Genomic DNA, 14,281 nt, shown 5'->3' on the forward strand with positions numbered 1-14,281 from the left:
GAAGGATCCATGTCACCCTAAGAATGCTGATTGGGATCTGTTAAGGGAAAACTTGACCTTCTGTCTTTGTCAGTAAACTCTTGTTTACACACTCTCACACACACACACACACAAACTAATCTATATATGCAACACAACACAGGTATAGGAGTCCGGACTCCAACACATGTTTTGGGGGGCCACAACTCAATCCATAATAAGGAAATATAAAGAACATCTACAAATCAATAAGAAATCCACTGCCATCAAGTCCGATTCATTCTTACCCTATAGGACAGAGTAGAACTGCTCCATAGGGTTTCCCACACTGTAAATCTTGATGGGAGCAGGCAGCCTCATCTCTCCCTCAGAGTATCTGGTGGGTTCCAACAGCCAACCTTTTGGTTAGCAGTTAAGTGCTTTAGCCACCACACCACCTCTCCTGAGACTTCAGGAGAGGAGTAAATCAATTGATCTTATTTGGACCCTGATTAGAACAACAATAAAACACTATTAAAATTTTTTTAGGCAATCGGAATTTTGAACACTGACTCAATATTTAATGTTCTTCTGGAGTTACTGTTAATTTTTTAGGTGTGACAATGATATCGTGGTTATGTTTATTTTTTAAAGCACTCTTATCTCCTATAGAAGCATACTGGGAAAAATTGAATCATTCCTATAGACCAATATTCACTAATCAATACACCTTTATCAAGAACCCACTGTGTGCTAGGCATTCATTGCTCTAGGTGTTTGGGACACATTAGGAAACAAATACACCCAAAGACAAAATAGTGTCTAGTGGAAGGAATTTGAGTAAGAGCTGACTGGACTGACTGATTAAAACTAAGTTAAAGTTATAGAGTTATGTTTTGTTTTGTTGTTGTTGTTTTTAAAAGGTCCTATTTCTTGGAGATGCATCTTGAGTGGGAGGGAAATCCAGGGTTTGCTTTAAAGTAATTAAGCAAAGGGAAAAATAAGAAAAAGTTTAAAAAGAGAGCAGATGAAGCAAATATGTTACAATCCTGACAATTTTTGAATCTGGATGATATAGAGAGAGAGGAGGGTCATGTTGACTACATATGTTTGAAAATTGAGGAAACTTTATAACGAAGTCTCATTCATAAAATGTCTGGCCTGTATTCTGCTGTTAAGAAAAGGAATTGGTATTCATACATCTGGCCTGTGCAATTATTCATTATATATTCTGTGTTAAATATTTTTCATTTGTAATACATGAATATTAATTTATGAGCTAAAATTCCATGTTACTTCATGTTAACAATTGTTCAAAAAGAGAGATTTATACATTCTTCTTCATTTGCTATTGCTGTTTCCAAGCAAAGACTTGCTAATCGCGCTCTTTCGCTGTCAGAGAGTCCATAGGACTTGCAAGTATCCATACAGGCATACATTAATGTGATTGTTGTTGTTGTCAAGTGCCATCGAGTCGATTCCGACCCATAGTGACCCTATATAGGGTTTCCAAGGAGCAGCTGGTGAGCTTGAACCGCTGGCCTTGCAGTTCAAACAGCTTAGCAGTCTGATGCATTATCCCACAGCGCCACACCAGGACTCCTTAATGTGATTAGAACCTGCTATCTTGAGCTCCTCAGGTCAGAGTGAGTTCTGTCTTACCTGTGCTTCCTTCTCCCTTCTATATCATAGCTAAGCATCTAGCCTTTGTTGTTAGCTGCTGTTCAGTCAGTCAGTTCGGATTTACGGTGACCTTATGTATAACAGAATGAAACGTTGCAAATGGGCTCTTTGAACACATACAAGGTCAGTTGTAAAGTATTGCTACTAGGGTTCCAGTTAATGCATGCATGGGTTTATTCCAAACAAAACAAGTTTAAACATGTCTCTGTGATCAGTGGATGACTCCAAACAAGTTCTCTCAGAAATATACTTGCCTTAGTCTCTTTAGGTGCCTTCCAAAAAGAATGTCCAATCAAAACAGTAAATTCTGAGGGAACCTGCTGGGTCAGTTAAATTCGAAGCAGAGAGGTCAGCTCAGACGCTTATGGTGACTGTTTTTTTTTTTTTTTTAGATTTCAAAGAGGGTAACCTTGATAGATTTTCTCAAAGGACACAGGCCGATCACAGGGACTTACTAGGAGGAAGTTTTAAGAACACTGAAAACTGCAATGGTGACGAAAAGGCCACAAAAGTTGTGTCAAGGAATTTTTTTTTCCCATCACGACAACTCACCTGCTTCTTCTTTAAGGATAGTAAGGACTGTCCTAAGAGAATTTCCTTAGGAAACCTTACCTCAGTCCTGATCTTGCCCCTTCAGCATTCTTTTTGTTCCCGAAACACAAAGAACATTTAAAAGAAACACGATTTGAGTCCCTCAAGGATGTCGACACTGCCATTTTGATATGGTGTCAATTGAAGCGCACAGGATTTTTCAGGGAAACGTTAGAGAGATGGAAACGCTACGGTGAAACGCTACTGTCAGAAGTGTATAGACCTAGCTGGAGAGTATGTCAAGAAAAAATCGCCTCACCTTTTGAAATGCTTGTTTAATAAAGGTTTCTATAACTTTGTAGAATTACCCTCATGCAAGAAGAGGGAGTTTCGAAAATTCATGAAAACATTTCATTATCTTTTAATTCCATTTTTCCACGAATTTTTTGAAGCCCCCTCTTATACTCTTCATCAGCTTAAGAATGGATTGCCTAGACAGGCGCCCGACAGCAGACCCTGCATTAATTCTTAGTATTGACGAAGAGAGTGCCCAATACAAATCTTTGTTGGGGATATTGTAAGCGCTTTATAAATGCACCTGATAGGTAATCTGTAGCAGATTCCTTCGGGTTCACAAGGAACATTCACTAGTTGCTGGGGGACCGGAGGAGTTTGTCTTGTCTGATCAAGTTCCGGGGGAATTTAGGACAGCAAATCAATTCTCAGTAACTTGCAAAGCACGCAAAGAAACGCCCTGGGGGGAAGCGCAGGCATCTAATTCCCGCTCCAAGATAGCACACTCCTTAACTTTTTAGTGTTTCTGGCCGGTCCCTGGGCATCAGGTTTTGAGGAAATTGGGGGTTAGGGGAAAATTGAAGTTCCATTACTGCTCTCAAAGGATGGGGGGAAAGCGACCTCGGTTTATTGTCTCATCTGTGAAATGGGGGCATGGCAGTGTGTGGGCTAGGAGTTGGACTGCAACGTGGGCTATTGAAAAAATGAGGCTGTCTGGTCCGGTAAGGATTTCCAGTCTCGGAAGCCCTAAATAGGGTCGCTAAGAATCAGAATTGACTTAATGGCAATGCGTTTCGTTTTGGTTTTGTAGTGTTGAGAGAACAAGTGCGCGGAGTAGTTGGAAGGAAGGGGCTTTCCTCCTCCTCCCTCCCCCATCTTGGCTTCCAAGGATTAGAAATGTGGTGATTCCAGTTTGTTTACAGCGGGCCAGAGACTCTCCCGAATCAAAAGTTCAGGGGCTCAAACACTAACAGACCGGAAAGGTGAGGGCGCGAATGTTTTGCGCGCCTACGTCTGCCAGCGTCCTGCTCCCCACAACCCTCCCGCTCCTCCTCTCAATCCTCTCGCTCCTCCACCTCCTGTCCCCGCCCCGCTTCTACCCTCTCATTGGAGGAGCCGCAGGCCGGGCCTCCCCGGCATTTAAAGGGCCCTCTCTCCGCGCCGCCCTGGGAGCCGCAGCTGGTCCCGGCCTTTGGGCCTGTGAGGGAGGCTGCCGGGAGGAGGCGGCAGCCGCGGCGGCGGTGGTACGGCCCTGGCCCGCAGGACCACGGACTTCTTCCTGCCAGGTAGGTCGCCAGGAGTATGCGCGTGGCTCCCCCGCTCCCATCCCGGACCCAGCTTCTCGGTGCTGATCGGTAGTGCTTGGGAACCCCCTCCCCATCACCTTTCCGACACCCTCATCGACTGTGTCCTCTTGACACTTCCAGTTCCCTGCAGCCCCCGGACCTAGACAGGGCTTATTTGGCGGCCTTGAGAGGCCGAGTGGGGGTGAGATGAGGCGAACGATGATGCAGGACACCCCCTATCCATACAAGGAGAGATGCACACGGCTCCCAAATCACAGGATCCCCCACCCTGCTCTCCACACGGAGCGATACAAGCTGGTTCTACCTTGGAAACCAGGGCGCTCCCCCACTCGTTTGGTATACAGGCCTATAATGTATACCATCATTCAATCACCATAGAATCCCGGAGATTCACAGCATCAGGACAGGTCCTTCATTCATCATCACAGGTCACCACGGGCTGTGTGTTCTCCCAGAACAACCCCCACCCACTCACATACACCAGTTAGCTCCTCAATCTGATGTAACTGATCTTCACATCTTCCTCCAATCCCCCAGTGGTGGTGGAGTGGGTTCCAACTTTTAGCGACCCTGTATAGGGTTTCCGAGGCTATAAATCTTTACAGGAGCAGAAAGCATCACCTTTCTCCCAAGTAACAGCTGGTAGTTTCGAACTGATGACCTTGAGATTAACAGTCCGACTTGTAACCACTACGCTACCAGAGCTCCTTGCTGGTATCTGAATGAGTTAGGCAGCCCCAGATGAAATCTGAGTGCTCAAGTTCATCCCTTGAACATGGTCATCTGCCCCATAGATTTCTCAGCTCCTTTTCTGCCCCTTTTTTGGCAGGTCTGTTCATCTGTCCATCCATCTCTGGGGGTCCGAAATGGCCACCTTCAGCCGCCAAGAATTTTTCCAGCAACTATTGCAGGGCTGTCTCCTGCCTACTGCCCAGCAGGGCCTTGACCAGATCTGGCTGCTCCTTGCCATCTGCCTCACCTGCCGCCTCCTCTGGAGGCTCAGTAAGTGACTGTCACAACTTGTGCAGCGACATCAGGTCATATCATTCCTGCCACATTCCAACCCACATTTTACCCTGCCATGTCCTGCCATGCCAAACCAAGCCCCACCATGTCCAGCCCCACACATCCCACCAGGCCTCCCTAGCCTCATTCTTCCATACCACATCCCGATATGCTCAGCCACTTCATACCATGCCATGCCAAACCATGCCCTGTGCTGCCAAGCCATGTATTTCAATAGTCCTGGGTTCTGGAATCCTCGAAAAGTAAGGTCCTTGGATCTTGGATTCTGAACTGTCTATATGCCAAGGTTATAAATTATTGAAACGCTGACATCACAGGGTCATGAACTCCTAAACTACCTGAGTTTAGGGATTCTGGAAAATTGAAATTCTTACATTCTAGGCTCTGAAAAGTCAGAGCTCTGGTGTGGTGCTGTGGGTTAATGCACTGGACTGCAAGGTGGGTTTGAACCACAAGGTCGGTGGTTGAAGCTTACCAGCCACTCCTCGGAAACCCTATACAGGGTCGCTATGGGTTGGAACCAACTCGACGGCCCTCAACAACAACAACAGTCTCTCAAAATACTGGCATTCTGGATGTGTAGAATCAAGCATGGATAGATTTATGAATTCTAGGATTCTGGAATGTTTCCACAATCGTGCTAACCAGAAAGAAACCCAGTACATCTTTACAGGAACAGTCAGCCTCATCTTTCTCCCATGGAGTAGCTGATGGATTTGAACCACTGGCCTTGTGGTTTGCAGCCCACAGCACCACTAAAAACTGAAAAACCTTTGGATCTCAGGTTTCCAGAAATCTCAGCATCCTGTACGGAACTTGGAACCTTACCATTTTAAGACCCCAGAAGCTCCAGAGTCCTGTAGGATAATAAGCACTGGACCGCTAACCTCAAGGTTGGTGGTTGAAGCCCACCAGTCGTTCCCTGGATACCCTATTACAGGGCCACTATGAGTCACAACTGACTCAATAGCACTTAACAACAACATGATCACCGGCTTCTGAGGCTGCTGCTGAGATTTCTGGAAATCTGAGATCCAAAGGTTTTCCAATTTTTTTCTCTTAGAAATGGAAGTTTTGTTTCTCACCAGTGTTCTTATTTTGAAATATTTCAAATCTATCAAAAATTGAAAGCATAGTACAATGTTGTTGTTGTTAAGTGCTGTCGAGTCGATTCTAACCCATAGGGTTTCCAAGGAGCAGCTGGTGAGCTTGAACCACCAACCTTGCAGTTCAAACGACTTTGCAGTCTGACACATTAGCGCTACTCATATATACCTCAACAGATTCTCCAACAGTCGATATCTTGCCACATTAGCTCTGTCGTTCAATCCATCTATATAGCTAATCTATCCATATAATCTTCTGAATAACTTGCTGACATCGTGACACTTTGCTCTCATATTCTTCAGTTTGTGAGCCCCAAGAACAAGGACATTCCCCCCTCCACCTCACTCCCCCCACCCCACACACACACACACAGCCACAGCCTCAACCAAGTCAACATTCAGATTTCCTCCAGGGTGCCCTAAATACCCTTTATAGATGTTTGTTTTCTTTAAACCCAGGCTCTGCCACCCTCTCCAGCTCCCCAACATCTGCTTTGGGCTCCCTTCAGTCATTGCAACCTCTAGCCCTTTGCCCAGGTTGTGCCCTCTGCCCAGGTTGTCCTCCCCTTCTTATTAGCCCATCAACCTACACTTTCTTGTTCTCTCTTTTACTCAAAGGGTTGCCATCCTACCTGAAGCATGCAAGCACTGTGGCAGGAGGATTCTTCAGCCTCTACCACTTCTTTCAGCTGCACATGGTTTGGGTCGTACTACTCAGCCTCCTGTGCTACCTCGTGCTGTTCCTCTGCCGACATTCCTCACATCGTGGAGTCTTCCTCTCCGTCACCATCCTCATCTACCTACTTATGGGGTATGGGTGTGCATCCTCAGCCCCATGTCCTTGGGTGAAGGGCAGATGGGCCCCTAGGCTCCTCCTTGGCCAGGGTTGTTCTAGACAGGAAGGGCGTGGAATTCCCTGGAGGCATCTGGGGAAAGAATTCTCCTCTGATGAGGTACAGAACAGGGCAACTGTTAAATGTCCCTGAAGAAGGGAATCTGGGAAAATTATTCTCATGGGAGGTTTTCCAGGGCAGAGAGAGTGTGAGATCTCCTTAAGGAGGAAGTCTGGGAGACTTGTGCTTTCACAAGACTGTATAGAGCAGAGAGGGCCTGGGCTCTCCCTGAATTAGGGAGTTCAGGGGAATTGTTTCTCTGTGAGGTTGTGCAGGACAAGGGAAGGCATAAGCTTTGCACCTCTGTGGTCTCTGAGGTCATGGGGATCATGAGGCCAAGACCAGTACCTTTTTCCCTTAGTGAAATGCACATGGTGGACACCGTGACCTGGCACAAGATGCGAGGTAGGTCCGTCTCACTGGTCAGCCTTTCTGTCCCATCCTACCTCTCTTAACTCCTCCCATCTTGTGTCTTTCTTTCTCCACTTTTTTCCTGGATCTGTCCACCCCACTGTACAAGCAGGCCTCAGATTCCCATTGTGTCTACGTCTTTCTCCACCGTGGCTTTTTTCTCTCACTCTCTCCCAAGTGTGTCTGCCCCATCCCATATACTTGCCTGAGCATATTGAGTAAGGACACCTGCCTATCCTGGGGCCACTTGTCCACCTGCCTGTCTGACTCCATGCCCATCCTTGTACCTCTCATGCTGACATGCTCTCTGACCCTCCATTTGACCATGAGTGCCACACATAGGGGCCCAGATGATCGTGGCCATGAAGGCGGTGTCTCTGGGCTTCGACCTGGACCGGGGTGAGGTGGGTGCAGTGCCCTCACCTGTGGAGTTCATGGGCTACCTCTACTTCGTGGGTACCATCGTCTTTGGGCCCTGGATATCCTTCCACAACTACCTACAGGCTGTCCAAGGCCGCCCACTGGTGAGGTCCTGGGTGGGGACAGGTGGGTAGGGTCTGTGGGAACCGCCATAGGTCAGTGCTCACGGAGCCTTGATCCCCCACAGAGCTGCCGATGGCTGCAGAAGGTGGCCAGGAGCCTGGTGTTGGCCCTGCTGTGCCTTGTACTGTCCACCTGTGTGGGCCCTTACCTCTTCCCATACTTCATCCCCCTCGACGGTGACCGTCTCCTTCGCAAGTGAGCACACAGTCTTTGAGGCCTCTGCCCGGCATTGATGGGGTTGGGTAGGGACCTGGGGTCTCGCCAACTCTGAGTCTATCTCTTAATACTTCTGTCTGTCTTCTATTACTACAGCAAGAAACGCAAAGCCAGGTAAATGAGGGCAGATGCTGAGGGCCAGTGGGGCTAAGTGGGGAGTGGGGAGGCACAGTCTGTGAGTAATTGGTTCTGTAAGTCCGAGCCTGACTGTCCACCCCATAAATAGACAGAGAGTGGGTGTCTGTCTGTGGCTGCCTGTTCGACCAAGATTGGCTCAATGCTTCTGTGGACGACTGGCGCTCTGACACATATGGTGTATCTGGTTGTCCATCTGCTCAGCTGTTTCACTATTAGAAACAAGTTATATAACTATAATGGGGAGGGACCTCTCTGTCATTCTGACTAAGGGTTATATGAGGGTTGTTTGGCTATTGGCAGCTGACTCCCTGAATGTGGGATGGTAAGTTATAACTCTCTGACTGCCACGGTCAATGATGGGGTATGTGGTTGACATTAGTTCCATTTCCTGAGTATAACATCTGTGTTGTGTGCCTCTGGTTGCTTGGTGTTGTCTAGCTGAGAGGTCATAACTGAGTATGTGTCTGTCTGTGGGACTGTTTGCCTCTGCTTTGCCTCTAGATTTTGATTCAGCTATTTGATTGTGTGACATTTCTTCTATCCCCACCACTCACTGGTTGATGGTTATGTCTCTTGCCAAATGAGGCTCAGAAAAGTTCCCCAATGCCACCCAACTAAGCAAGCGGACAGACATTAAAACAGGGCCTGATGCCAAAACCCAAGCTTTTCTAAATGCAGGATGCTGCCTGTTTTTTATAATATCTGATTGTACAACTAACAGGGTGACTAAATTTGGCTGCAGAATTGTGTATGTGTGTAGAGTGATGTGTTTGGTGGTCTCTGTACTCAACATCAGGAATTTTTGTCTGTCTTACAGTCAGTGAGTCACGGAGAGGCTTACAAGGCTATGAGTCTGGTAGTGCTTATCTGTGACTGTGTGGCCATGTGCGAGATCAGGATTCTGATGATGGCTGGATCTGGATGTCTGGCCCTGTAAGACTGCGTATTATAGGATAGCTCATGCATCCGTCTGATAGTGTATGAATGAATGTCACTGTCTGTCCACCTCTTTTACCAGTTTCTGTCTTGTGTATGAACAACTCAGGCCAGCTTCCACTTTTCTGACTCTCTTTCCTTTCTTCTCTGCGGCTCTCCTGACCCCTAGGGGCACCATGGTAAGGTGAGTCCACTGAGTGGGACCAAGAATGCTGACAGATGGTGGGGGTACACCATGCCAAGGCCTGGGCACAGTGCCTCTCCCTCCTGCTTCCTTCTCCCCAGGTGGCTGCGAGCCTACGAGAGTGCTGTCTCCTTCCACTTCAGCAACTATTTTGTGGGCTTTCTGTCCGAGGCCACAGCCACGTTGGCAGGGGCTGGCTTCACCGAGGAGAAAGATCACCTGGAATGGTGGGAAGGGCTGTGTGTGGGGGGGTCCTCCCTCTCCCATAGGCCTGCTGCCTAGAGGAGCTGCAGGGAGGGAAGAAGTGTGGAAGTCAGATGGGCGACGATCCCTAATGGATTTGCGTGTCTCTTCTGCCCACAGGGACCTGACAGTGTCCAAGCCATTGAATGTGGAGCTCCCCCGGTCCATGGTGGAAGTTGTCACAAGCTGGAACCTGCCCATGTCTTATTGGTTAAATAACTGTATGTCACCAAATTACCACTCCAGAGGAGTTGAGAGTTGTCAACCTAGACCCTTTCACACATTCATATAGTAAACATTTATTGAGCACCTACTGTATGTTAGGAACTGAAGATAACAGTGTGTTAAGGGGGAGGGAGAGAGGGCGGGAGACAAAAATCCCTGCCCTTGTATAACTGGTGTTTCAGTGGGAGGTGTGGATAATAAAGCAGAGGGTGAAAAGTTAAAAAGGTAAGAGTGGATGTGGAGGCAGATTGTCAAGGCAGGTCTGCTGAGGTAGGTGTGAGGGCATGAATGTGGCTCTGTGGGGGAGTATTAGCAGATGGAAGGAAGAGCTAGTGCAATGGCCTTGAGGTGAGAGTGTGCATGTCATATATGCAGAGCAGTGCAGGAGACTCTTGTGGCTGGAGTGGAGTGAGGGAGGGAGAGAGTGATGGTAGGAGGTGAAGTTAGAGAGGTGAATGGGGGGAGTGGTGATAGAGAGGGGGCTGACTGCAGAGAACCTAGTGAGCTATTGAGTTTTTTCTCTTGAGTGAATGAATGGAGGCTCAGAGAAAACCATGAGGGGATTCTGAGCAGAGGAGGGCCATGGCCTGATTGAAGATTTAACAGAAATTTCCACCTGCTGAGGACAGACTGAGGGTAGAAGCAAGGGCAGAAGCAGTAGTCCAGGCTGGCATTGATGGGGGTGGCTGGGTACGGTGAGGAGTCAGATTCTGGGTAAATTGCCAAGGCAGAGGGGGCTTTAAAAAGTTCGTGGAAAATGGAATTAGAAGATAATCGAATATTTCCATGAAAGGTTAAAGCACACTTATAGAAATGGAAGGAGGATGGATCAAGGGTGACTAGAGGTTTTTGCCTTGAGGAACTTGAAGTATGGCAGTTGACTTTGACTTAAGCTGGGGGAGAATGTGAGAGGAGCAGGCTGGGAGGGCAGATCAAGAGCTATGCTTTGGATCTGTGAGGTTTGAGACAATTGTAAGGAACCCTCATCCTGCCCTATGGCTCTTCCAAGAAGACCAGGGGGATTGCAGGAGAATCTTGACCCACCTCTCCCCACTCCAGATGTTTTCAAGAATGCTCTCCGCCTGGGGACCTTCTCAGCAGTGCTGGTTACCTACGCAGCCAGCGCCCTCCTGCATGTGAGCAGGGTGGAATGGGATCGGGGTGGAAGCTGGGTAGGGGAGGGTAAGGCCTCCTCCTTATTTACCTCATCCACGCCCCTTGGCCCCAGGGCTTCAGCTTCCACCTGGCTGCTGTGCTGCTCTCCCTGGCGTTTATCACTTATGTGGAGCATGGTGAGTGCAGGGCCCAACCTGACAGACAGAGTATAAGGTTGGCACAGGGCTAGAACCACCATTCTCCTGAAGCTAACCTGACCTCCTTACCTCCACCCACCCACTCCAGTCCTCCGGAAGCGCCTGGCTCGGATCCTCAGTGCCTGCGTCTTGTCGAAACGATGCCCACCAGACTGTTCGCACCAGCATCGTTTGGTGAGGGTTCAGCCTGGTCAGCCATCCTCGTGCCCAAAATGTTTCCTCAAAAAAACATTACTTCAGTCACATCTTGTATCTGTCTCAGTGTGCCCTGCTTCCTTGCACTGGAGTGGTACTGGAGACACAAGCCAAAGTCCCAGCCTTTGTTGTTTTGTTGTTGTTATGAAGTGCCGTCGAGTCGGTTCCGACCCATAGCGACCCTGTATAGGGTTTCCAAGGAGCAGCTGGTGAACTTGAACTGCCAACCTTGCAGTTCAAACGGCTTTGCAGTCCGGCGCATTCACCCACAGCGCCACCAGGACTCCATTAGCCTTTGTAGGTCTAACAATTTAATGAGGTGACAGTAAGTAAAACGAAGTCAGTAAAATCTGATAGTTTGTTACATTGTGATTAGTGCTATGAAGAAGGGACGGGGATAGGAAGTGTCAGGGGCAGGTGGTTTCAGGTTTGAATAGGAAGGTCAGGGGAGGCCGCCCTCATAAGGTAGCTTTGAGTTCTTTGCCAGGCAAAGGGAACAACCAATGTAAAAGTCCTGCGATGGGAGTGGGCCTAGAATATCTGAGGAACAGCCAGGAATTCATTGTGACTTACGTAGAGTGAGTGAGGGCTGGGAAGCGTGGCCAGAGGCACAGCCCGTGGCTGGCTCTTTTGGGGCCCTGTAGGTCAGGGTAGGAATTTGAGTTTTGCGGGTTTTTTTAAATTCTGTTTGCAATAAGTATGGACAACCTCATATTTGTCCTCCCACCAGACAACCAAGTTCATCATCATAAACCCCTGTGACTCAAAGTCCCACCATTCTTCCTCCTCTGCCTGATACTCTCATCTCCAGCAACTGGACATCCTTGCCCCACACTTGACCTGTACACCCTCATTGTTAACAGTACCCTCATCCTTGGATACCCTCGGAGCTCCCACAGGAGGAGCTGAATCATCTCTTTCTTACTTCAGGGGGGTAACCAGGATACCCTTACTCCATGTGCCCACTGTGTCTTGTGTGTCTCCCTGGACTCCCCTGCCCAGGTGGAGGTGGGGAACAGTGAGTAGATCCAGTTGCCAAGGCTATCCATCTGTCCCCCACAGGGCCTAGGGGTGCGAGCCTTAAACTTGCTCTTTGGGGGCCTGGCCACCTTCCACCTGGCCTACCTGGGCTCCCTGTTCGATGTTGATGTGGATGACACTACAGAGGAGCAGGTGAGGTGGGGCCATGGGTCTTGGGTGGGTGGGCGGGGGTGAGGAATCCAGGGATGGCACTATCTGATCATGGAAACTGTAAGGACAAAGATAGAGCACCAAACTGTGAGGTTCCTATGTGATTTCACTTAATGCAGCTAGTCCTCAGTCCTCTCTTGATTTGCACTAGGGTCTTTTACTTAGGTGAAGTGTGCAAAATGTGTTTCACTCATTTTTAATTTACAAAGTTATTTTATAGAGATGGAGTGCAATATCCAGGGTTTACATTTTTTATGATTAATTTTTTATTTTATCTCATTTTTTGTTTAGGTAGAACTTGTAATATCTAGGTTGTCTTTCTTATATAACTTTTAAAATAATATTTTTACTCAGGTTGAATATGTAAACTGGGTTTTACTACTTTAAGTTTGTGTAATAAAATTTATATGCTGTTTTTGTTCGTGTCAAACAAGCAAATTCAAGATTTTACTTTTTTAAATCAAAACCGCTTTAAAATAATTTTTATTCATATGGCTCCTGCAAATCCAGATTTTGCATCTTTTTAGCTATATTTTAATTCTTAATTAAAAATAAACTATTTTATATCTTTATTCGTGAAAAATTACTTTTTAAAAAATTCCGGCTGAGTGTGCAAAATCTGGGTAAAGCTTTTTAAAATTTTTTTATTAAAATCTTTCAAATGGTTCAAAGATCAAACAGTATTCAAGATATCCAGGGGAAATTGTTGCTCCCGCACCATGCCCAGTTCTGCCCCTTATCCCCCTCACAGTTAATTACTCTTATGTATTCTCATTCATTTTTTTTCATTCTGAGGATGTGACATATCTTATTTCATTTGTTCCTTATTGGTAGACACACAGGTAATTTCCAGTTTTTCCTATTGCAAATGATGTTGTAGCAAGTAACCTCATACCAACATGAATTCACACAGGTGAACATGAGAGAGATTTAGCATTTTAAATATGTTTAAGAGCCATTTGTTTGTCCTTTACTGGGAATTGCCTCCTCGTCTCCTTTATTGATTTGTACCTTGAAAATTAATTTCTAGGAACTCTTTATATATTAGGGAGACTACTAATCTGAGAGCAGAATTGTTTTGTCTTGTTTTTAACCTGATTTTTTTTTTAAGGAAAATATATAAATCTGGTTTACCTTTTATGTGGAAGTCCCTTCTATGGGATCTCACCTGGGGTGATTATGTAGTCTAGATGTGCCCAAAGGATGGGTTCTTTTGAGATTCTCTTTGTCCTTGCTGAGTGGGACCATCACCTCTCTCTCCCACAGGGCTACGGCATGGCATACACTGTCCACAAGTGGTCAGAGCTCAGCTGGGCCAGTCATTGGGTCACTTTTGGATGCTGGATCTTCTACCGTCTCATAGGCTGAGGCACATCTGTGGACCCTCAAGACGCCTCCTTAGGGTGCCAGCTTTGATGGGAGATGATCTACCCCATTTCCCTCTCCATCCTTGACTCCCAATACCGCTCTAACACACACACACACTCCATTTCCATGCTTCTAGATTCTCACCCCACCACACAGCAAGGGGAGGGTAGACCCTGATGGGGCTTATGGGTGGGGGATGCTTCGGGAAGCAGAGAGGGGGAAATCCAAGGCCTTCAGGCCTTCCTTCTCCCTTTTTTATATAGTTTGTAATTGTTGAATAAAAGTAGGAAAGATACAATAAGCTCTTTTTTCACTGCTCAGAGTTGAATAGGTGTAAGGAAGGGAATACACTATGGATTAAAATTTGGAAGCTGAAAATCATGAAGGAACAGGTTGTGACTGGTGCGTGGTCAATTTATGACTTCCAATTGTCTCATGATTGGATGATGCGCCCCAGGATAGCAGAGTCCTGGTCCTGACTGATTTGAGCGAATGAGGACAAATTGGAAAGTTAGATGAG

At 47.0% G+C, this 14,281-nt stretch overlaps 1 protein-coding gene across 5 annotated transcripts; it reads left to right on the forward strand.

The window, feature by feature from the left end:
* Positions 1–3,607: 3,607 nt before the first annotated feature.
* Positions 3,608–14,065, forward strand: PORCN (porcupine homolog (Drosophila)). 5 transcript variants are annotated; one of them, XM_006876646.1, is made up of 15 exons: positions 3,608–3,752; positions 4,603–4,775; positions 6,524–6,716; positions 7,160–7,203; positions 7,552–7,733; positions 7,817–7,947; positions 8,065–8,082; positions 9,212–9,226; positions 9,328–9,453; positions 9,590–9,690; positions 10,754–10,830; positions 10,923–10,986; positions 11,096–11,181; positions 12,265–12,375; positions 13,660–14,065. In XM_006876646.1, the coding sequence occupies exons 2-15, from the start codon at positions 4,640–4,642 to the stop codon at positions 13,759–13,761; spliced, it is 1,386 nt and encodes a 461-aa protein (XP_006876708.1). In that variant the 5' UTR covers positions 3,608–3,752; positions 4,603–4,639; the 3' UTR covers positions 13,762–14,065. The 5 variants fall into 5 exon arrangements, with proteins under 5 accessions (XP_006876708.1, XP_006876709.1, XP_006876711.1 ...); XM_006876647.1 differs by lacking the exon at positions 9,212–9,226 and having other exon boundaries at positions 13,660–14,055; XM_006876649.1 differs by lacking the exons at positions 8,065–8,082; positions 9,212–9,226.
* The last annotated feature ends 216 nt before the right edge of the window (positions 14,066–14,281 follow it).

This window comes from Chrysochloris asiatica, unplaced genomic scaffold (genome assembly GCF_000296735.1).
Source record: "Chrysochloris asiatica unplaced genomic scaffold, ChrAsi1.0 scaffold00404, whole genome shotgun sequence".
Taxonomy (NCBI): Eukaryota; Metazoa; Chordata; class Mammalia; order Afrosoricida; family Chrysochloridae; genus Chrysochloris; species Chrysochloris asiatica.

What these genes read in the sequence shown, in the direction of transcription:
- PORCN (XM_006876645.1), top strand. Translation starts at nt 4,515, where the DNA reads ATGAAATCTGAGTGCTCAAGTTCATCCCTTGAACATGGTCATCTGCCC. An exon ending in CTGTCCAAGGCCGCCCACTG is followed by an intron (nt 7,734 to 7,816) that starts GTGAGGTCCTGG and finishes GATCCCCCACAG; the next exon opens with AGCTGCCGATGGCTGCAGAA. An exon ending in TATCACTTATGTGGAGCATG is followed by an intron (nt 10,987 to 11,095) that starts GTGAGTGCAGGG and finishes CACCCACTCCAG; the next exon opens with TCCTCCGGAAGCGCCTGGCT.